Source organism: Pelodiscus sinensis, chromosome 1 (assembly GCF_049634645.1).
Source record: "Pelodiscus sinensis isolate JC-2024 chromosome 1, ASM4963464v1, whole genome shotgun sequence".
Classification (NCBI taxonomy): Eukaryota; Metazoa; Chordata; order Testudines; family Trionychidae; genus Pelodiscus; species Pelodiscus sinensis.
The window spans coordinates 1,742,169-1,765,123 of NC_134711.1; the positions used below are offsets into that span (position 1 = coordinate 1,742,169).

Below are 22,955 nucleotides of genomic sequence, written 5' to 3' on the forward strand. Positions count from 1 at the left end.
TGACTTCACTGGGGAGCTTTCAGGAGACACTGAGACTCGCTAGGAGTCACTAGGGACTCGCCCCGTCAGGACGGTGCATTTCCCAGCAACACACGGTGCAGGGGGGGGGCGACGAGCCAGGCACAGGCCGTGGGAGGGGCCGAGGGCCATTCTGCACTGGAGGGCTGGGAATTGGAAATGTGGCCTTTAACCCTGCCCTGGCGGGACCAGATCTCAGCTGCTGGACCTCATGGAGCCCATTGGAGCTACAGCCGGTTCTCACCCGCGGGGGTTCTAACCCCGGTGATTCCAATGGAGCGCTGCCCAGTGCACCCCTGATACCCCAATAGCGCTCCCCGACTGTCCCCACTGGGGTCTGACCCCAATAGCCCTGCCCAGACTGTCCCCACTGGGGTCTGACCCCAATAGCCCTGCCCAGACTGTCCCCACTGGGGTGTGACCCCAATAGCTCTGCCCAGACTGTCCCCACTGGGGTCTGACCCCAATAGCCCTGCCCGGACTGTACCCACTGGGGTCTGACCCCAATAGCCCTGCCCGGACTGTCCCCACTGGGGTCTGACCCCAATCACCCCAATAGTGCTGCCCCCTCTGTCCCCACTGGGGTCTGACCCCAATCACCCCAATAGTGCTGCCCCCACTGTCCCCACTGGGGTCTGAACGCAATAGCCCTGCCCCGACTGTCCCCACTGGGGTCTGACCCCGATAGCACTGAGAGGGCTCCCTACAGCCCCATGGATCTCAGCACTGCCAGGGGGAGACAGGAGGACAAGCTTTTACCGTGTCTCTTAGCTGAACCCTGAGAAACACGTGCGCCTGGCCACAGCCCAGCTGGCAGGTGGATTGTGGTTCCCTTTATTTCTGCTTCCCTGCACACGAAATAACTATATCTCCAATCTCCACAGATTTACATGTTCACTATTGATACCTGATCCCCTCTCGGCCCCTCCCCGACTGGTCTATAAATGCCCAGGCAGGGCCAGTTCCCCGTCAGGCTGCACTTGGACCGACCCGGCACCAGAGCAGCTCCCCAGCGACACTCAGGTGAGTCCCCGGCTCCCGCCCCCGTCTCCCTCCTGCGCTGGTGGCTGGTGGCAGCGGGGCCATTGCTGGGCTGGGGGCCAGGCTTGGCCTGTGTGTCCCCCCCGGCCCTGCCCATCTCCACCTCACCCAGCACAGCGCTGCCCACGGCCCCTCACGCCCTGCGGAGCCGAGACGAGCTCTGCCCCTCCCCAGCCAGGACAGCCCCCGGCCCCGTGCCCAGTCCCTGCTGGACCAGCTCTGCGCAGGGCGGCTCTCCCATTGGGCCCTTCTCCCCGTCACGGTGCCAGGGGGATCCAGCCCCTCCCCGGGGCGCAGCAACAATCCCCCCTCCGCTCTTCCCCCCCCCCACACAGGTGGTGTCGGCTTCCCAGACACTCAGGGTCCATGGGGGGGAAATGAGTGTGGTTCACACACCTGTGAGGGGGAAAAGGCCCCGGGGGGGGGGGGGGGTCAGTGGGTTTTGGTGCCCCAGGCGCTGGATGGAGACAAGAGGCTCTGTGCTCCCAGCACTCACCCCGCTCTCTGGCCAGAGGACTGTGGCCGAGGGGCTGCCCCTGCTGCTGCCATTCCAGCCACGTGCACACAGACCGGCCCCCCGCCTGGCCCTGGGGCCCTTCCAAACTCCTCCCTCCCGCCGCCTGCTCCCCCCTCCCGGTCCCATGGGGGGGGCTGCGTGGGGCCCTGCCAGCCCAGCACTGGGGGAGGGGCAGCGGGGGATGGCAAATGCCCCTTCTGAGAATCACTGTGCTGAGGATCCGGTTCCTGGGGCCCCTGAGTGATCCCGGCCTCCCTGCTGCCCTCTGGAGTCCCCCCTGCAGCCCTGGTGTGGGGGTCCCTGGCCGTGCGGCTTGCAGAGCCCAGGCCCTGCGGAGCTGGGACCCGGCTCCCTGCTGGGTGTCCGGTTCTGTCCCTGGGGCGTGGCTCAGCGAGGGGGAGAACCAAAGGGCCCTTTGGAGCCAGGGAGACGGGCTCTGAGCAGGGACCCTGAGGCTGGGGGCTGGGATCCCTCTGGGGCCCTTCAGCCTGGCCAGGCTCCTTAGTGCACAGCCCCCCCCAGAACCCTTCCCGGGAAATGCCCCATGGGGGGGTGGAGTTTTTCCAGGGGTGTCAGGCTCCCCCGCCCATCCCCCTTGTGTGTTTTCTCCCCAGGGAAGCGAGACGATGGGCCCAGTCGCCTTCTTCATCCTCTGCGTCCTCGGCTGCCTGATCTTTAACCCCTCGCTGGAAGGTGAGTCCCTGCCCAGCCCCTCGGCCTGGACACCCCAGGCTCTGTTTGTCCCGATGGGACGTGAAGTCATTTCACCCAGGGGGCCCAGCCCCACTGTGGGGGAGCAGCCATCAGAGCTGGGTCCCCATAGCCCCTGCCCCACCCGACCCATCGACCCAGACCCCGGCCAGAGCTCAGCCCCTGCGTGGGGAGAATGCGCCGTTGCACCTTTAATATCGTCTCTTGGAGACACGGCCAGCTCTGAGGAACTCCCTTTTCTCCTCGACTTTCCTCCCATGAGCCCTCACCGGCCAGTTCTGAGCTTATTAACATAATCGTCGTTAAATTCCATCGATATTTCTGCCCAGGGCCGTCCTTAGTATTTACGGTGCCCTAGGAGGGATTATTAAACCGGTGCCCGTATGCCTGACTTGCTCTTCCACCCTTACCCCCACCCCTTTCCAGAGACCCCAGCAGCCAATCCCGTCCCTCAGACTGTGCTGCAGGCGGCACATTCGGCTCTGTCTAGGGCCCAGCCCTGCTGTTCCGTGTGCCACGGCTTCCCGGCATAGGTGTGCGCAGCACATTTCATTAGGGTGTGCACCAAAGAATTTTTAAAAAATTTACTCTTTGACCCCCAGTAGCCACGCCCCTGACCCCTGTGCACCACGCCCCTGGCCCCCATTGGCCACGCCTCTGGAGGCAACGCTCTCGGGGCAAGATGGACACATGACCAACAGTAAAAGGTGTCATGTGATCTCCCTCTAAGGACTCTTCCCACCATATTCCTGCCAACAGGGATTAGTTTGGCCCCCATAAACTCTCCCTCATGCTACTATCCTGCAATTGCATTAACCCCAATGTGTGGGACATTAACTCGGGGGCGGGGCGGCTGGGGGCAGTGTGCCCTCTAAGAGTTTCCTCCCATGGGCAGAATGAATTTTGTGTTGTGCACCAGCACTGAGTTCATGGGGCTTGTTTGGATGTGCCACCGTGGCACCCAAAGGTACGAATAAACTACCTGGCTCCGTCGGTGGGGCCATGTCGATTAGTTTACTCTAAAAAGGGAAATGAAGCGGCGATTTAAATAATTGCCGCTTCATTTAAATCAAAATGGCCGCCGCGCTGTGCCGATCAGCTGTTTGTCGGCACAGCGCAGCAGTCTAGACGGGGATCAGCCGACCCCAGATCCCTTCGTCGGCAGATCCTGTAAGCGTCATCTCACATGAAGGATCTGCCAATGAAGGGTTCATTTTGATTTAAATGAAGCAGCTATTATTGAAATCGTCACTTCATTTTCCTTTGTTGCCCTGCCTCATCTACTTGGCTCTGTTGACGGAGCCATGTAATCTAGACACACCCCAAGTTATTAATAAATATCTTATAAACCTCTGCCTCTTCCCTCTGCTGCCACGTCTCCTCCCCTTGCTCCACCAGCTCCCCTGGTGCCTGCCACCCCCCAACCCCTCACCCTCCTCTGCTGTCCTGACTCAGACTCCTGCCCTCCTCACTGCCCTCAGCCTTCCTGAGACCTGGCCCCCTCCACCAGCCCTTCTCTCCCCCCTGTGCCCACTCCTCCAGTAGCCCCACTCTGATCATGCAAGCTACCCGTCCTCATCCCTTCTCATAACACCTCCCTCTACACACCTGCCCTGCCTCTCTCCTCTGGTGCTGGTCCCTCCCCTGCAGGACTCTGCCCTTCTGCTTCACCCCCAGAATCTCCTGGCACCCGCACGTTCCCTTAGCCCTGCACCCTCCTGGTGTCTCCCCCTTCCCTTACTGCCCCTGTGCCCTTTGCCCTCTTTTTCCCTGATGCCCACCCCCTCACCACCCTCTGCCCCTGTTCCTCTCATGCCCCTGTACCCTCACACATGCCTTGCTCCATCCCCGCCTTCCTCATGCCCATCCCTTCTTTCAAGCCTTCTCCCAGCACCTCCCCCTCCAGCTTGCAATGCCCTTACCCTCTCCTCTCCCAGCATCACCCTGTCCCCCTCCCACTGACACCTTCCCTCCTGCCCTTTTCCTCATTGTCTGCACTTGCCCCCGTCCTGGCATTTGTCTCTCCTCCACCCTGTCCCTTGGTTCCTTCCCCTTTCTTCTCCTGACCGGCTCCCCCTCCCAACAGCAAAAGCACCTTCCTCTGCCACCCCTTCCCCCTATTTTTCCCGCACTCTTCCCCTCCCCTCCCCTCCCCTCCCCTCCCCTCCCCTCCCTTTTGCCTTCCAGATTGCAGGGCTGGAGTCTGCTGCGATAGGGCCCAGAAGTCCCTGCATCCCAGGCTCCAGACCACGTGCTGGACCTGGAGTTGGGCCACTCGGCATTCGCAGCCCCACACCCCGCTTGGCGCGACTCCTTCCGCCTTATTCCACGATCCGTGGCTGGCCGTTTTAAAAAACGGCGCCGCAACGTCACGCCGACGTGGCACCACCTCCTCTGGTGCGCCACGCGTGACTCTGCCCCTGGCAAAGCCCTGGCTCTGCCCATCCGCTGCTGCCCGGGTTGATGGCACATGCTCGTGCCTCTCGCGGCCGTGCCTGCTTTTCCTTCCTCCGGCCCAGTACCTTTCCCAGCCGGGGTCAGCTTGCCAGCCTCCTCGCCTATGCTTCCCGTCCATCCCGGCAGAGCAGTACCCCAGAAAGACTGGTGCCCCAGGCAATTGCCTATTCTGCCTACGCCTAAGGACGGCCCCTTTCTGCCGATGCTCATTCTTTTGGGAGAGGACAATGTTTTACAGCGTTTTCGGAAGTCTGGGGAAGCTACATGGGCAGCTACTGACAGCTCTCCTCCCTCTCTCACCTCCACAACAGCCTCTCCCCGAGGTGAGCGCTCTCTCTGGACTGGACCGGGGATAAAGGCCACAGCCTGTCGCAATGGCTGGTTCCGCTACAGAAACCACTGCTACAGGTTCTTCTCTGAGAAGTTGACCTGGTCAGCGGCTGAGGTAGGAGGCTCTTCTCCAGGATCCAGGGGGTGGGGCAGGTTAGTGGGTTTGGTGACTGCCCCGGGGGCGGGGGTTGAAGAGGTGGGCGGGGGGCGGGTGAACTGAATCGTCTGGAGTGGGGCTCAGGAACAAGGTCCGAGAAGGGACTCTCTCTCCTCTCAGTTGCCGCTGCAGCTGGTTGGGTCAGGACCCCACACCGGGGCAATGAGCATCCTCCCGCAGGGTGACAGGCCTGGCCCATGTCCCTGCTGCAGGTGAAGTGTCAGAATCACCATCCCGGGGCCCATCTGGCCTCCATCCTCAGTGACGCAGAAAGGGACGTAGTGGATCAATACCTCAGCGAATCGACGTCCACGGAGCTCGTCTGGATCGGACTCCATGACCCCAACAAGGTGAGTGCCCGGCCCAGCTTCACCTCTGGCAGCTGCCCCGCCCCACAGCTCTGGCTCCCAGGGGCTGGGCACATCCCAAACCCCACGACCCCTTCATGTGGCTACCAGGATCTCCCTCCCCCACTCCTACGCCCTTCCCCCCTCATGGGCACCAGTGTCTCCCCTCTGCACTGCCCCATCTCCCCGGCCCCCACCCCCTTTCCATCCCCATCCTACTGGGTCTCTTCTGCCCGGCCCCCCCTCCCCTCTGGCTTCTCCCCGCAGACAGAGCCCAGACTTGGTCCCTCGATCCTCAGGCTGACCTTTGACCTGCACCTGCCTCCTCAACTACTGCCCCCTCCCTTCCCCCTCCCAGACCCTGCCAAGCCCTCCCCCCCATCCCCAATATCCCCCTCCCTTCCTCCTCCTGGATAACGCTCTATGCCGAGCCCTCTCCCTGTCTCCCATCCCCCACCCCATGTTTTCCAGCCGCTTTTCCCTGCCCAAGGGTTGAGTCTCTGAACACTTCCTTGGGAGAGGGTGGGGGTAGTTCGGGGGGAGGGGGGACAGGAGGGGCCCATCACAGCTCCCTTGTGTAACCACATAGATCTCCATCCGAGCTCTGCTCCATCCATTTCCTGCCCCTGCTCAGGGTAGCGTTGGGCCGGGGGTGGAGATGCTGAGGAAGGCTCCTGGGCAACTCCTGCAGACTCATGCCCTGGCTCTCTACCCCAGAGCAGAGGCTGGGCCAGGCCCCATGTAGGAGGGGGGAGGCTCTGTGAACCCCCTCCCCTGGCACTGGATGGAGCAAGTTCTGTGCCCCCCAAAGCCAGCTAGTTCCCCCGAGCGCTGAGGCCAGGCCAGAGCCAGGCCCTTACAGTGACCGGCCCCTTGTCCCCTGCTCTGAGTGTCCGGAGCTCCCGGTCCTGCTGCCTTGGGGCCAGGCTGGCGCTGAGCCCTCGAGAGGGAAACGGCCCCGAGTCCCCTCCCCCGACCCCCAGTGTCTCCATCACAGACACACGTCGATTTTGCTCCCACCAGCTGAGACCAGCACAGGAAGCTCCCTGCTCCCCCCCCCCCCCCCCCCCCGCCCGCCAGCCCTGGCCACTGGGGACTAGCCCCACTCCCTCAGTGACTGCAGCTTGGTGCGGGGATTTCATCTGTCGGCAAAGGGCTTGGGAGGCAGAAGGGAAAGTTGAGGGGCTGAGCGTTACTGTGACATCCGTGTCTCTGGGCTGGCCCTTCCCCCGCTCTCGCCCCGGCCTGAGCAGGGCCCTGCTGTATGCGGGTTTGGTGTGTCTATGGTGCCGCATCACCAGAGTCTCTTCTGCCCGTCACCCCACAACCTTTCTCCCCTGGATCTGCAGGACAAGACCTGGGTGTGGACAGATGGCTCCGTCTATCGCTACAAAGCTTGGAACATCGGCGAACCAAACAACGCCAAAGGCAGGGAGTACTGTGTTGAGCTGCTGGTCACCACTGGTAAGCAGAGGCTCAAACACACCTGCTCCAGCAAAGGAGCCCTGCCAGGACCCTGTGCACACCACACAGCCCGCTCAGGGCCTGGCCTCCTGTCCCGTCTCCCTGCCTCTCCCCCGGCTCCCCCAGCTGATCTCTGAGACAGAGGAAATGTCTGTTTCCATGGTAGCATCTCTAAGGTCCAAGTACCCACATCCAACTAGTCTTCCCTCTAATTCACCGTCCATGTGCCTCCCAGCCCTGGCCGGTCCTACTTGTCACTGGCCAACTACTCCCACACGCCCGGACAAGTTCACTCCCAGCCGTTTGGCCTGGGATTGTTTAACCCCTTTCTGGCCACGGCTCACACGTCCGGGAGAGGGGCTGTTCTAATCCCATCACTTCACATCAACAAGTGCCACACGGCTGCCAAAAACAGAAAACCTCCTTCTGGGCGGCATGAACCGGAGTGTTGGGAGCCAGACCCGAGAAGCAATTCTTTTGCTCTGCTCTGCCCCACATTGGCCTCAGCTGGAATAGTGTGTCCAGTTCTGGGCAGCACATTGCAGGGAAAATATGGACAAACGGGAGAAGGTCCAGAGCAATGAAACTGATGAACCTTCTCGAACACATGAGCTGGGAGGGAAGGTTGACAAAATGGGGTTTGTTCCTAGTGGAGAGGAGAAGACGGAGAGGGGGCAGGAGAGCAGCTTCCAAATACCTGAAAGGGGGTTGTAAGGAGCAGGGAGAAAACTTGTCCCCAGTAACCTCTGGTGGCAGGACAAGAAGCAAAGGGTTTGAATTGCAGCAAGAGACGCTCGGGCTGGACAATAAGAAAAACTTTGTCAGAGGCTGGGAATGGGTGACACAGCCGCGGGGTCGTCTCTCTGCACGATGCCATCGGGGGAGGGGACACTGCCAGGGCAGGCACCACCCACTTGCCCTTCCTCCGCCCCATTGATTTCTGTCTTGCCTTCTAGGTTATAAGAACTGGAACGATGATCCATGTGAAATGAAAATCCCCTACCTTTGCAAGTACAGACTCCCAGCGGGGAGCTCAGCACCTGAGGTGTAAAGAACCGGGCCCCTGGGGCACAATCAGGCAACATCCCAGACTTTCAGCTTCTTTGCTGCATCTGGGGCCAGTCCTGCCCTGCCCTGAAAGACCAGCTCTCAGGTACCCAACTGCAAACTGCCTCCCCCCAGTGTCTCTGTGCTAGTTACACCCCTGCCCTCTCCCTCTCTCCCCTTCCATGACTGCAGCCGCTACAGCAATAAACTCTCCTGAGCATGCAGGTCTGTGTGTGTCGCCTCTGTCCCATGTCTGGCCCCGCATGGATGGGTCCATCCAGCCCCCTCTGGTCCTGAGGAGGCCAGACCTCACTGGATAGGAGGGAGGGGACCCCCAAGGGAGGCAAGTTGGATCTGGCATTTGGGCTGAGGAGCAGGACTCGGTCTCCACCCAGAGCAGTAATGGAGTCATCATAAGGCCCTGGGCTCAGAGTAGATGCATGCCAGACCCTGAAAACCACGCCTGCTGGATCCCTCGTCCCCCTTTACTGTTGCTCTGTGAGATCTCTCCAGTAGCCGGGTTGGAAGTTATGTCCCAGGCCACACGGGTCTGCACAGTTCACCCTTGAAGCTGAATTACAAGTGGAGGAATTGAGCGGATTTGTGGGAAGGAGTCTGGGGGCCACAGTCAGTCACTGGTGGGAAAAGTACCCAAAAAAGTCACTTGAGTAAAAGTTCTGCTGCTTTGAAACATGTAACTCAGTAACAGTCAAAGTACCCTCCTGGAAAACTACTTGAGTAAAAGTAAAAAACTATCACATCTCAATTGTACTCACATATCCAGAAGTAAAATAGCCGTCCCATGGAAAGTTATGGGTAACCAACTGCGGTATTGGAGGGCAACTTTATTTTTCACACATATTCACACACACATATATACATATTCATGCACACACACACACACACACATTGTAGGCATAAAGGTGCAGGCACTCTAGGCTCAAAGTTGTTGACAAAAAAAATGCAGTCACGGCCCCTTTAAGAGCTGTTTGTCCCAGCTTCTGTCAGGAGCCAAGCCATTCCAGGGAACAGGTGCTGGTACGTGTCAGTCGATGGTCAGGGCAGTGCATGCGTGTGTGTTACACCCGAGTCTTCAACTGCTGAGACACAAATCCCCGTCACAGTGGGCAGTCTAGGTGAGACTGACGGGCGCCCCGAGGAGTTTAACGTCTGTGTCTTTACCGCTAGGATCTGAATCCCTTCGCGGCAGGCAGCCAACAGGCCGACAGACGCCCCAGAGTTTACAGGGAGAGCCTATTACAGCTCAGATTTTGACTGCTAGGATACACAATCCCTTTGCAGCGGGCAGCCTGGGGAGGCTGAGAGATGCCCCAGCGGATCTGCCCCCTAAAAGCAACACGATCCAACGCTCAAGCTCTCCCTATATCTGTCCCTTATGACCGGCTGGAGTTCTTTTAAACTGTGCTTGGTTCTGTTACAGCAACTGAAGGAGTCAGGTCACAGCTTAAACAGTTATTTTATTGTTAAAGGGTAAACTTAGCTGTTAAATGCTACTACTGTGTTACAGATAACACAGCCACTACAAAGGACAGAAATTACACTAATAAGTCACTTACAGGTACCAGGAAACCCTTTTGGTTCTCTGAGCTCTTATTAAATGCATGCAAAACAGACACCTAGCAGGTATATTCTCACCCCTGCGTTCCAGACTTGGCGTGGCAAGTGTCTTTCTCTCAATCCCTCGGGAAGAAGTAGGGCGAGGTTGGGTGTCCCACAGACCTTGGGAGTCAATCAATACCTGCCAGCAGTTGTAGATGATTGGAGCTCAAATGGGGTGGGCTACTAAACCCTCTTTATACCCCTTGGGTCACGTAGGCTTCTTCCTGGTCTCAAGTGGCCAATTAGGAAAAATGGCTTTGAACACCAAGTTTCCCAGGAAGGGTGCAAAGCATAATTCACACCTGGGAAAATGCAGACAATGGGCACCTCTGGTATGTGATGGGCGAAGATTCCTCTCCTGGGACAGTGCGGGCATGTCAATTACTGGTACTAGCCATCAGGGCAGTGGGAAATCCCGGGTCGTCAGCTAGCCCATTTACTGTCCGGTTTCTGTTTATGGTAGAGTCAGGGACAGGCAGCACACCTGTGTTCCCAGGGCATCAAAGGCTGACTGCCTTTCTCTTGCTCTCTGGGGGAGGGGGACAAGATGGGGTTCATGTCTGGCTACAGATGTCTCAATTGGGGGCCACATCAGTGAGGGTTGGGGGTTTTGGGAGGATTTTTTTTTTGCTGATTGTTCCCTGGGTCAATGGCCCTCAACCCATAAAAGGTTCCCCATCCCTGCCATAAAAGAAGAAAACATTGAAACCTTTTGCACTGGACATAAAGAGCAAAAATGAAATTTGATAAACTAACATGAGAGTTAACATGCATAATCTGTTTAATCATTTAAATTAAACCGTTCTCCCCAGCTGCAGCACCAGCAAAATGTCTCGGGTGTCTTTATGTAATTAACGGTGAGTTTCCATTAGCAACCGGTAGTCTGCGGAAATGTTTGCATTGACCCAGGTGGTCCACGGGGTGCATGGTGGAGAGAGCTACTCCCCAGGAGAGCGGCATGGCCCAGGGCAGGAGGGTTAAATCTTGGCACGCCACTTCGGAAAGGTTGCCAACCCGTGATCTAGGTGATCCTTGGTCCTGCCATGAGGGCATTGGACAGGACTGGAGGATCTCTCAAGTTCCCTTCCAGTCCTAGTATTCTATAATTCTATGATTCCTTCTGACAGCCAGTAGGTGGCGCTGCACCCCCACATGCCCATGGTCCATCTCGGGCTGCGAGGGCCCCAGGTGGATCAGAGCTGGAGCAGCTCTGGGCCCCACACTGCACTGGGGGGTGTCTTGTGCCTCACAGCTCACCAGGGGACCCCGAGATCCAGGCAGCAGCTGGAGCTCATGGAGGAGGGAAATGCAGAGGGAGCCGCTGCCAACTGGGCTGGGAAAAGGGCCACAGCTGGATCCTCGGGGGTGTTCTCCAGGCCACTTGGGGGGGAAAAAAGACTCCACCCACCCACCCATCCATGACACACCTCCAACTACCTCGCAGCACATGGCTGTGCCCTGGAACACAGTTTAAGGAACACTGCTGTAGCAGGACAAAAGCCTGAGATGTAAGCCCTTGCATCAGAGGCTTGGTATGAGGCCTGAGACGTGGCCAATGTAGAACTCTAAGTTTTGCTGATATAAAGCACAGACGGACTTTGAGCGAGAGGCAGGACTTGCTCACAGAATCTGGCAAGAATTAAAAAAATCATAGACCCCTAAGACTGGAAGGGACCTTGAGAGACCATCGAGTCCAGTCCCCTGCCCTCACGGCAGGGCCAAGCACCATCTAGACCATGGGTTCCCAAACTGAGGGGGGCGTGAAGAAATTCCAAGGGGGGCGCGAGGCAACCCCCCCCCCCCCCATCACGTTTTGCTGCCACGGTCAGTTCCTTTTTTTTTTTTTTGCTCAACAAGTTTTGCTGTTGGGGGGAAGGGGCGTGAGAGTTTTTCAAAAATCAAAAAGAGGGTGTGATCTAGAGATGTCTAACCTGCTCTTAAATATCCCCACCCAGCGGTAGAGATTCCACAATCCCAGGGACCAGATCCAGATCCAGGTCCATACCTCACCCCTGCTCTAGGCTAGCATCTAAATCATTGATGAAGATACTGAACAGAACCGGTCCCAAAACTGACCCCTACAGACCCCACGCTTTAGTCCTGCCTGACATTACTGTGAACCATTGAGAACTTTTCATTCACCTTATAACAGCCCCATCTAGGTTGCATTTCCCTAGTTTATTAATAAGAAGGCCATGAGAGTCCATTCCAAATGGATTCCAACATTCCCCAAACACTTCCTGGATTGTCTGTGTCCGGCTCTATTGGTCTCCCAACAGATGTCAGGGGGATTAAAGTCCCCCATGGGAACCGTGAAGTTTCTTAGTTGTCCGAAGAAAGCCTCATCTACCTCATCCACCTGATTCGGCGGCCTGTAGCAGACACCGACCACAACATCACTGCTGTTGGTTGCACCTCTAAACTTAACCCATAGACTCTCCACAGGCTTTTCTCCCTCTATACACTGGAGCTCTGAGCAATCATAGTGCTCTCGTAAGGTATGTCTACACTAGCCCCCTATTTCAGAATAGGGAGGCTAACGTAGGCATTCGGAATTGCAAATCAAGCCCGGGATTTAAATCGAACTACCTGTTAAACCACATTCCAGGAGGAATAACAGGTAGTTCGGAATAGGGCTTTCATTCGAAATACCGGGTCCCTGCAGCGTGTAGACGCGAGCAATTAGTCCGGACTTGTACATTTCAAAAATGGCGACCAGACGGGATCTTGCAAATCAAGCGCGGGATATTTATTTCTGGGTCGTGAATATAGATATATGAGGAGCCAAACACATAAAACTGTGACTATCTTAAAACTAACAGTTACAAGATTAAATCTAAATTTACAAATGTTAGGGTTGCTAACCATATAGCAGTTTACATAGGGCAGGGTCAGGAGGCTATGCTTGTGGGGGAGGGGGAGAGAGAGAGAGAGAGAGAGAGAGAGACCTCAGCACTCCGTGGAGCTTGCACTAAGCGGGGTTCCCAGATGCTGATGGGAACCGGGGGTCCAGAGGGCAGCAGACCAGCAGAGCAGAGCCCCCAGCACGATCAGACAGGAGATGAAAAGGTCTCAGTGGAACTGATGCAGTTTAAATCCAGGTATCAGAACAGTTGTTCTTGGGGCAAGGGTAGGAATTTTTATAGGGACAGGACAATAGTGCGAAGAGACACTGGATTTGTTTCTGGGTAAATAGAAGCATGACAATAGAGACTGATCACTCCTGGCTATGGGGGATGTTCCTTGAAGGAGCTCACAATGCAACTAGGCAGTTTCGGTATTTGGATGTCAATAGGATCCATGACTAGAACTTGTCTGATAATGACTAATTTGGGGGTGAGCAGGCCTGGGTTCATTAGCATCTGGAGCAGAGATTTCCCATCAGGCCGTGCTTCTCTGCTTTTGGTATCCCAGGGTATGTCTACACTAGCCCCCTAGTTTGAACGAGGATGGCTAATGTAGGCATTCGAAATTGCAAATGATGCCTGGGATTTAAATATCCCCGGCTTCATTTGCATGTTCCCTGGTGGGCACCATTTTTGAATCCCCTTAGTTTGAACTGACTGCCCGTGGCTACTTGCGGCAGTCAGAAGTTAATCTGAACTAAGTCCTTAGTTCGGATTAACTGTTACTCCTTCTGCAATGAGATGTGTAGTAAGTTGAAGGTCAGTAACATGGAGCCAGCAGGCCTAAATAGAGGCCTGTAACATGAAAACAGCAACAGGCCTGCAATCTAGTGAGCAAGACTTTGGTTCAGTAACACCGGAGCCAAGAAAGAGGCCCTATTGATAACTGTGTGATTGTGGAAGTTAGGTCGAGCATGGAAGGACACAGGGAGGCACTGGGTACAGACTGTGAGCCAAAGGGGAGTAACAAACATCTTAATAAGAAATGTCTTGGTACAAAAACTCCCTAAAAACTAATGCACATACCGACCTAGGTTCAGGCCCGGGTCGAGATTGACAGCTTGAAGGATAGTAAGTAAGCCCCCCTTCCATAAGGTGAGGGGTGGTAACTAGGCAACAGAGGGTGGTAACCTGGTACGTAAAGAAGTGATGTAAGTTGTTTGTACCTGTCTATAAAAGGACACTGTGGAGGATGCTCTCCGGCCGACATGGGGGGGGGGGGCGCACTAGGCACCTAAACGGCAGGTCTCGTTCCCTAAACTTCTGATATACGGCAGTAGGCCTGCCCCGTGTTGGTACCTTGTCAACGCAGGTCATAGTGCCCAGTGGTGTAACATTGTACTGACCTCTGTTACCAACTAGTAGAGCTTCACATTTGACAATAAACCTGCTCGATTGATTTCAAACCTTGCCTGCATCTGTCATTTCCGGGGCCTCTCAGAGATCTCCTGTGTTGACCCAAGTGCACGGGGTCTAACACTCTAGATAAAGGGAGTACCGATCGTTAAGCACACAGCTGAAAGTTTATCATCACCGACGGAGTAGAGGTCCTTTCAGGAGCGTGCCAGGATGACCCTGACGAGACGACGCTGACACTGACAGTCCAGACCACCGAAGGTACCGAGGTACAGAACACCGAAGTACGACAAACAGAACCAGTCCCAAAACTAACCCCTGCAGAACCCCACTCTTTAGTCCTGCCTGACATTACTGTGAACCATTGAGAACTATTCACTCACCTTATAACAGCTCCATCTAGGTTGCATTTCCCTAGTTTATTAATAAGAAGGCCATGGGAGTCCATTCCAAATGCCTTACTAAAGTCTATACCACATCTACCACTTCCTCCTTCTCCACCCAGCTTGTTATATTATCAAAGAGAGATACCAGGTTGCTTTCACAGAATTTGTTTTTTACAACTCCATGTTGACCATTACTTATCACCTTGTTATCTTCTAGATGTTTGCAAATGGTTTCCTTTGTTATTAGCTCCATTATCTTCCTGGAACTGACATTAAGCTGACTTATCTGTAGTTTCTTGATTTGTCCTTATTTCCCTTTTTATAGATGGGCAACTATATTTGCCTTTAGAGACTAACTAAGGGTATGTCTACATTACAAAGTTAATTCGAACTAACAGATGTTAGTTCGAATTAACTTTGCTAGGCGCTACACAGGCAAACCGCTAGTTCGAACTTAATTCGAACTAGCGGAGCGCTTAATTCAAACTAGGTAAACCTCATTCTCCGAGGACTAACACCTAGTTCCAATTAAGTAGTTTGAATTAAGGGCTGTGTAGCCACTTAATTTGAACTAGTGGGAGGCTAGCCCCCCCAGCTTACCCTGGTGACCAATCTGGCCAACACCAGGGAAACTCTTCTGCTCCTCTCCTGGCCCCGGAGCCCTTAAAGGGTCACGGTCTGGCTCTGGTGCCCATGCCAGGTGCAAGCCTGCCAGCACCCAGCCAGCAGCTTCTGCACCTGGCATGGCACGAGGCAGCCACCCGCTACTACCCAGCCCTCCGCCTCTTCCTGGGACCCGGCTGGCGGCTCCCAGGAGCCTGCCCAGGTATGCAAGAGGCGGGCGCCCACCTGGTCTAGTGCGGAGATCGTGGACCTCATCCACAACCTCCGCACTAGGCACAGGAAAGTGGCCGTCTAGGGCAGGATAGCTGCCAGCCTGGCCACCCAGGAGCAGGTTTGCATGAAAATCTAGGTGGTTGAGTGAGACCCTGACCGTGAGCCCTGAGCTTAGAACATAAAAACATAAGAACGGCCGTACTGTGTCAGACCAAAGGTCCATCTAGCCCAGTAGCCTGTCTGCCGACAGCGACCCACACTAGGTACCCTGGAGGGGATGGACCGAAGACAATGACCAAGTGATTTGTCTCGTGCCATCCATCTCCAGACTTCCACAAACAAAGGCCAGGGACACCATTTCTACCCCCTGGCTAATACCACTCCATGGACCCAGTGTCACGTTACTAGATCTTGAGGGGAGCAGCCAGATCACTGATGCACCCATAAGTGGGGGTGTTGGCCCCAAGAATGGTATAGAAGGGGGCCATGTGAGGTGCTGACTAGAAGCTTATTATCTGAGGGTATGTCTACACTACAATGTTAATTCGAACTAACTTAGTTCGAATTAGTTAATTCGAACTAAGCTAATTCAAACTAACGGAAATGAGGAGTAACGGTAGTTCGAACTAGGAAGCCTAGTTCTAACTACCTAGTTCGTGCCCCGTGTAGCCGCGCTGCACGGGGTTCGAACCAGCGGGGTTTTTAAAATGGCGGCTCCCCGCTTATGCAAATTCAAATCCCGGGCTTCATTTGCAAGTGCGGTATGCCTACATTACCCTCCTAGTTCGAACTAGGAGGGTAGTGTAGACATACCCCAGGAAACTACAGACCGGTCAGTTTAACGTCTGTCCCAGGGAAGATAATGGAGCAGGTAATTAAGGAAATCATATGCAAACACTTGGAAGGTAATAAAGTGATAGGGAATAGCCAGCATGGGTTTGTGAAGAACAAGTCATGCCAAACTAATCTGATAGCTTTCTTTGATAGGATAACGAGCCTTGTGGATAAGGGAGAAGCGGTGGATGTCATATACCTAGACTTTAGTAAGGCATTTGATACGGTCTCGCATGATATTCTTATTGATAAACTAGGCAAATATAACTTAGACAGGGCCACGATAAGGTGGGTGCATAATTGGCTGCATAACCATAGTCAGAGAGTTGTTGTTAACGGTGCTAAATTCTGCTGGAAAGGGATAACAAGTGGAGTTCGGCAAGGGTCTGTTTTGGGACCCGTACTGTTCAATATCTTCATCAATGATGTAGATATTGGGATAGAGAGTACGCTTATTAAGTTTGCAGATGATACCAAACTGGGTGGGGTTGCGACTTCTTTGGAGGATAGGGACAGAATTCAAAATGACCTTAGCAAGTTAGAGAAATGGTCAGAGGTAAACAGGATGAGGTTTAATAAAGAGAAATGCAAAGTGCTCCACTTAGGAAGGAACAATCAGTTCCATACATACAAGATGGGAAGCGACTGTCTAGGAAGGAGCATGGCGGAAAGGGATCTAGGGGTCATAGTGGACCACAAGTTGAATATGAGCCAACGGTGTGATGCTGTTGCAAAAAAAGCAAATATGATTCTAGGTTGTATCAACAGGTGTGTTGTAAGCAAAACTCGTGAAGTCATTCTGCCGCTCTACTCTGCACTAGTTAGGCCTCAGCTGGAGTACTGTGTCCAGTTCTGGGCGCCACATTTCAAGAAAGATGTGGAGAAATTGGAAAGGGTACAGAGAAGAGCGACAAGAATGATTAAAGGTTTAGAGAACATGACCTATGAAGCCAGGCTTCATGAACTGGGCTTGTTTAGTTTGGAAAAAAGAAGATTAAGGGGGGACATGATAGCGGTTTTCAAATATCTAAAAGGGTGTCACAAGGAGGAAGGAGAAAATTTGTTCCTCTTGGTTTCTGAGGACAGGACAAGGAGTAATGGGCTTAAAGTGCAGCAGGGGAGGTTTAGATTGGACATTAGGAAAAAATTCCTAACTGTCAGGGTGGTCAAATATTGGAATAAATTGCCAAGGGAGGTGGTGGAATCTCCCTCTCTGGAGATATTTAAGAACAGGTTAGATAGACATCTGTCAGGGATGGTGTAGACGGAGCTTGGTCCTGCCTTGAGGGCGGGGGGCTGGACTCGATGACCTCTCGAGGTCCCTTCCAGTCCTATGATGCTATGATTCTATGATTCTATGATTATGCAAAGGAGGCTCCAAACCTGTCTGACCAGTTACCCCCCAGGGAGAGAAACAAAGGAAGGTGGAATGCCACCCCTGTCTGGGGGGCAGGGCAGGAAGAGAGTTAGTTAGTTTCTGTCTGAGATCATGGAGGAGACAGCCTAGGGAAGGGGCTGGAATTTAGGGGCCCAGTATCCCCCATTTCAAAGGGGGCTGAGGCATCCTAGGCCTGTCCTGGAACCTGATGACATCTGTGCTGTGCTGTATCCTGGAGAGGCAATAAACCCCCTCTATTCTACCGGCTGGGGGAGTCCCCAGTTGGCAGCAGCTCCCTCTGCATTTCCCTCCTCCATGATCTCGGGGACCCCTGGTGAGCTGTGAGGCACAAGACACACCAGGTTGCTCCAACATGGACCGTGGGCATGTGGGGGTGCCCCACCCCCCTGCTTTTCCTGCCCTGCCATAGTCCTGCCCCACCCCCCTGTTCTTTCTGCCCTGCCATGGGGGATCCCTCACTGCTCCTGCCCTCTCTGCTCCACCAGGGTGGGGGTGGGAGGCTGGTGGAACACCCCAGGATGTGGGAGCAGAGCGGGGGGCAGGTCCCCATCTGCAGGGGATCATGGGTCAGGAGTCTCAGAAGGGGGGGCAGTTCAGTGCCCTCCAGGGAGGGTGGGGCCCTGGGCCCGTGCTCTGGGACAGGACACTAGTGTTGGGGGCCGGGCTGTGGGGTGGAGAGCCAGGCAGACCCTGTCCCAGGGCCCAGGAGTTTACACAGAGCCAAGCCCAGCCCCCAGACCAGGGACTGGCTGCCCCAAGTGCCCAGCTCGGAGGGGAGAAGGGGCTGGAGGGGCAGGAGTCCATCTGTCCGTGTGTCTGTCTGTGTGTCTGTCCGTGTGTCTGGGCGGGTGTCTCAAGCCGGGCGGGAGCTGGGCCTGGGCCTAGAGATGGAACAAGCAGGGACTGTCCCAGTCAAAGCCCAGAGGCCCTGAGGGGGGGAGGACGGGCCCAGCGCTTCTGGGGCAGGCCAGGGTGGGCGAAAGGCCCGACAAGAGCTGGGCCACAGGGTCGGGGTGACGGGCGAGGGCCTGGCCGGGCCGCATGGCACAGGCTGGTGTGGGTGTGGAGTTGAGGGTGACGAGTGTGACGGACCGGGCCGTGTCTGGGCACAGCTGAGGGCATCCGCTCAGGGCGAATTGCTCAAATCCGGGGCTCCTTACAGTCCCCAGACTGGTGACCTCTCCAAACAGGCCACAAACCAGTCCCACAGAGCACTTCAGCTGCCGACCTGAAGCCTCCCGAGCAAAACCCCTCCGACACCCCAGCAATATCCGTGCCCCAGATGGCCCCGGGCATGGATATTGCTGGGGTGGGGGGGTCCTAGCACCCAATCCCACCTACCCCGAACAAGTTCTGTCCGGTTCCAAGAAACCAGCCACAGATCCCTGGTCAATTTACCCTCTGGACCTTACCCACAAATCACGCTGGGCCAATCCTTTAGAATCTAAAACTAAAGGTTTATTATCACAAGAAAGAAAAGCCTGAGAGTCAGGTTGTTAAAGAATAGTACGTTACATGCACCGAATCTCCCAGTCCTCGATGCAGGCTCTAGCAGAGATGTTACAGCTGCTGGTTTAAAAGTTCTTGTTGCACATCCTACGATCAGGATGGGTTCACAGGTCTTCCAGGCTCTTCGATCCCTGCAATGCTGCCTCTGGGATGAAGTGCTGAGCTGAGAACAAAATGGCATCAACCACATGGCCTCTTTATACCCCCTTCCTGGCCTCTTCTAGTATGTAGCAGGTCACCTGGACAGAGGCCAATCCCTGTGTTTCCTGCTGGCTGCTCTCAGGTGACAGCCCCCATTCTTTAGGTGTGTCCATAGCCCATTGAGAGCCATTGTTCCACAGGGCCTCGGTAATTAGCATGTCCACAGGCTCGGCCCTGCCCAATGCTTAACCACATGCAGGGAAATCTTCAGTGTCCATACAAGTACATGCTAATAATTGCACACACAGACATTATACAAACACAAGAACAGCATACATAGGACTATCAGATAATAAGCTTCTATTCAATACCTCACATGGCCCCCTACTATACCATTTTTGGGGCCAACACCCCCACCTATGGGTGCAGCAGTGATCTGGCTGCTCCCCTCAAGATCATAGAATCATAGAATAATAGGACTGGAAGGGACCTCAAGAGATCATCGAGTCCAGCCCCCCGCCCTCAAGGCAGGACCAAGCTCCGTCTACACCATTCCTGACAGATGTCTGTCTAACCTGTTCTTAAATATCTCCAGAGAGGGAGATTCCACCACCTCCCTTGGCAATTTATTCCAATATTTGACCACCCTGACAGTTAGGAATTTTTTCCTAATGTCCAATCTAAGCCTCCCCTGCTGCACTTTAAGCCCATTACTCCTTGTCCTGTCCTCAGAAACCAAGAGGAACAAATTTTCTCCTTCCTCCTTGTGACACCCTTTTAGATATTTGAAAACCGCTATCATGTCCCCCCTTAATCTTCTTTTTTCCAAACTAAACAAGCCCAGTTCATGAAGCCTGGCTTCATAGGTCATGTTCTCTAAACCTTTCATCATTCTTGTCGCTCTTCTCTGTACCCTTTCCAATTTCTCCACATCTTTCTTGAAATGTGGCGCCCAGAACTGGACACAGTACTCCAGCTGAGGCCTAACTAGTGCAGAGTAGAGCGGCAGAATGACTTCACGAGTTTTGCTTACAACACACCTGTTGATACAACCTAGAATCATATTTGCTTTTTTTGCAACAGCATCACACTGTTGACTCATATTCAACTTGTGGTCCACTATGACCCCTAGATCCCTTTCCGCCATGCTCCTTCCTAGACAGTCGCTTCCCATCTTGTATGTATGGAACTGATTGTTCCTTCCTAAGTGGAGCACTTTGCATTTCTCTTTATTAAACCTCATCCTGTTTACCTCTGACCATTTCTCTAACTTGCTAAGGTCATTTTGAATTCTGTCCCTATCCTCCAAAGAAGTCGCAACCCCACCCAGTTTGGTATCATCTGCAAGATCCAGCCAACGTGACAGGAAGGTAGGGGTGTAACAGGGGCAGACGGGAGGAGACGCCCCAGCCGGCATGTCGGTTGGGGTAGTTGTTGTATGAGGCAACGGCTGTTGGCATGGCGACCGGTGGTCAGCCGAAGGGGTCCGTAGGCCCTGAGGCAGGGGACGCCAAGCCAAGGGGCCCAGCCAGGCACAAGCCAGCGGCACTGCTGTGTCGGCCGGGCAGCAGGCCCCCCACGAGTCCTCAGGGGGGTCCCGAGACATAAGACAAGCCAAGAAGGAGTTTGAAGAGTCGCGAGCCAAAACCTCCAAAAGCAACAGCAGAATGTTCTCTACGTCCATCGGAAGCAGGAGCCGGCTCGACAGCCAGCGGGGCCCTGGACGCTGGAGATGCTAAAGGAGATGATCCAGTCCTGGCAGAGAAGCTAAATGAATTCCTTGCTTCGGTCTCCACGGCTGAGGTGTCAGTAGAGGAGGTTTTGGACCGATCGATAAACTAACAGTAACACGACACCGGGGCCGATGGCGTCACCCAAGAGTTCTGAAAGCACCCAAATGGGAAAGGGAAGAGAACGTGGCAGCCGAGGCCTCAGCATGAATCCGTGACTAACCCGCCTGCCCTGAGCTGGGGGGGACGGTCTGACGCTCTGCACCCCACAGCAACACCCCTCGACCCCGGCCACCAGGGCAGGAGGACTGTGGTGTAATTCTGAGGTGGCTCGCGCAAACCACGTCCTGCCAGGTGTCCGGAGAAGGGGACGGTTCCCTGAGCAGGATCCTCCTGTTGGGAGGCAGGTGACGTGGCTGCCAGGGGATTTCGGCCTGTCGCCGATGTGCCCGTATTTCCAGTGTGTTTTCTCTTGTGCAAAGTCTCAAAGGGGGCCTGGTAGTCTGGGAGGCATTTTCGACCCTTCGGATGCTCTTGGCAGGGCTGGGTTTCCTGTTTTGTGCTGCGGTTTGACTTTGTGTTTTTCCATTCCTGGCCAAAGGGCCGTGGTTTGATCTTGCAAGGTATTAGTAATAGTAATAATATTATCTGAAGTGATGGCTTGCACACGTCATCGGAAAGGCTTTGAGCTGCCAGAACGGCCCCACATCTCAAAACGGGGTGGGCTCAAGTTGCTTAGCCCCCTCGATTCTCCCAGGCTGAACCCTTGAGCTGCCTGCCTCAGTTTCCCCCAACTGTTTGGCAGGTCCCAACAGGGGAATAGCCTTTCAATCAGCTAAGAGCCATCGAGGGAAGAGAGCGGGAACTCGCCCCCAACCACTCGCCTGTTTTCTTTGGGGATCATTGAAATAAGTGTGAACACCGGTTTGGGGTGTTAATTCCTGTTTGTTTCTCTGAAGAGACGCCTTCAGTTTGAGAGTTTGAAGTGGAGGAGAAGTGTAGCGCACACACAGTTAATGACAGTGCCTAGCCAACGCCACAGTTTTAGTTTTGAAATTAATTCTATTCCACTTAAGAATATCAGACTGGGTCAGACCAAGGTTCATTTAGCCCAGTTCCCCGTCTGCCCTCTGTGGTCAGAGGGAGGGACCAGAACATAGAATCGTGAAGTGTTCCCTCCTCTGTCGCCTATTCCCTGCTTCTGACACACAAAGGCGAGAGAAGCCATTCCTACCATCCTGGCTAATAGCCATTGATGGACCTAACCTCCATGAATCTATCTAGTTCTTTTTTGAACCCCATTAATGGTCCTCACAACATCCTCTGGCGAGGAGTTCCACAGGTTGACTGTATGCGGCATGAAAAAAAATCTTCCTTTTGTTTGTTTTAAACCTGCTACTTACTAATTTCATTCGGTGACCCCCTAGCTCTTATATTGTGAGAATAAGTAAATAACTATTTCTTGTTCACTTTCTCCACACCACAGATCTCTTAATGGTTCCCTGTTCTGTTCCCTCCCTCTGGGGCATCTGGCACTGGCCACTGTCAGCCGACAGGACACTGGGCTGGATAGACCTTTGGTCTGACCCAGTCTGGCCGTTCTTATGTTCTTATGTTCACCCACCTGCAGAGGTGACTGTAAATGAAGTGGGGAGCAATATCTCCAGACACTTCAGGACAGAGGCTAAGGTGATGGGCACAATGAAGTGCAGGTGAGCAGACACCCAGAAAGGCACCTACATGGGGAATCAGGCTGCTGCTGTGTGAGGTCCATGGTAGCTCTGGATGGACAAAGGTCCAAGGTGGCATCATGGGGCATTCTGGCTGCACAAGCTGGCTCTGAACAGCTCCTGGACCATCAGGAGACAAAGGCTTTTGCTCTGGCCACTGGACTGGTCGGCGTAGGGGCCTGGGTACCACGGTGACGGGCACTAGAGAGAGACGTTCCCCCAAAGGGGCACCCAGAGACACTCTGCTCCTGGCGAAATCGGCGGTGTCAATGCCTGCACAGGTGCAGCTCAGATTAATAAGGGTTTGTCGGGCTGGGATGTGGAATGTTGCGGGTCTCGCTCTATCAATGTACAGGTGGAGGTACAGGCGCTGGGATTCACAGTCACTGGGAAAGCTTCAGTGTAAATGTTGATGCCG

The 22,955-nt window shown here is 54.6% G+C and overlaps 1 protein-coding gene across 1 annotated transcript; it reads left to right on the forward strand.

The window, feature by feature from the left end:
- The first annotated feature begins 2,202 nt into the window (after positions 1 to 2,202).
- LOC142827859 (C-type lectin-like) lies at positions 2,203 to 8,258 on the forward strand. The gene is made up of 5 exons (XM_075924023.1): positions 2,203 to 2,269; positions 5,056 to 5,189; positions 5,444 to 5,581; positions 6,928 to 7,042; positions 7,999 to 8,258. The coding sequence occupies exons 1-5, from the start codon at positions 2,203 to 2,205 to the stop codon at positions 8,091 to 8,093; spliced, it is 549 nt and encodes a 182-aa protein (XP_075780138.1). The 3' UTR covers positions 8,094 to 8,258.
- Positions 8,259 to 22,955: the final 14,697 nt, after the last annotated feature.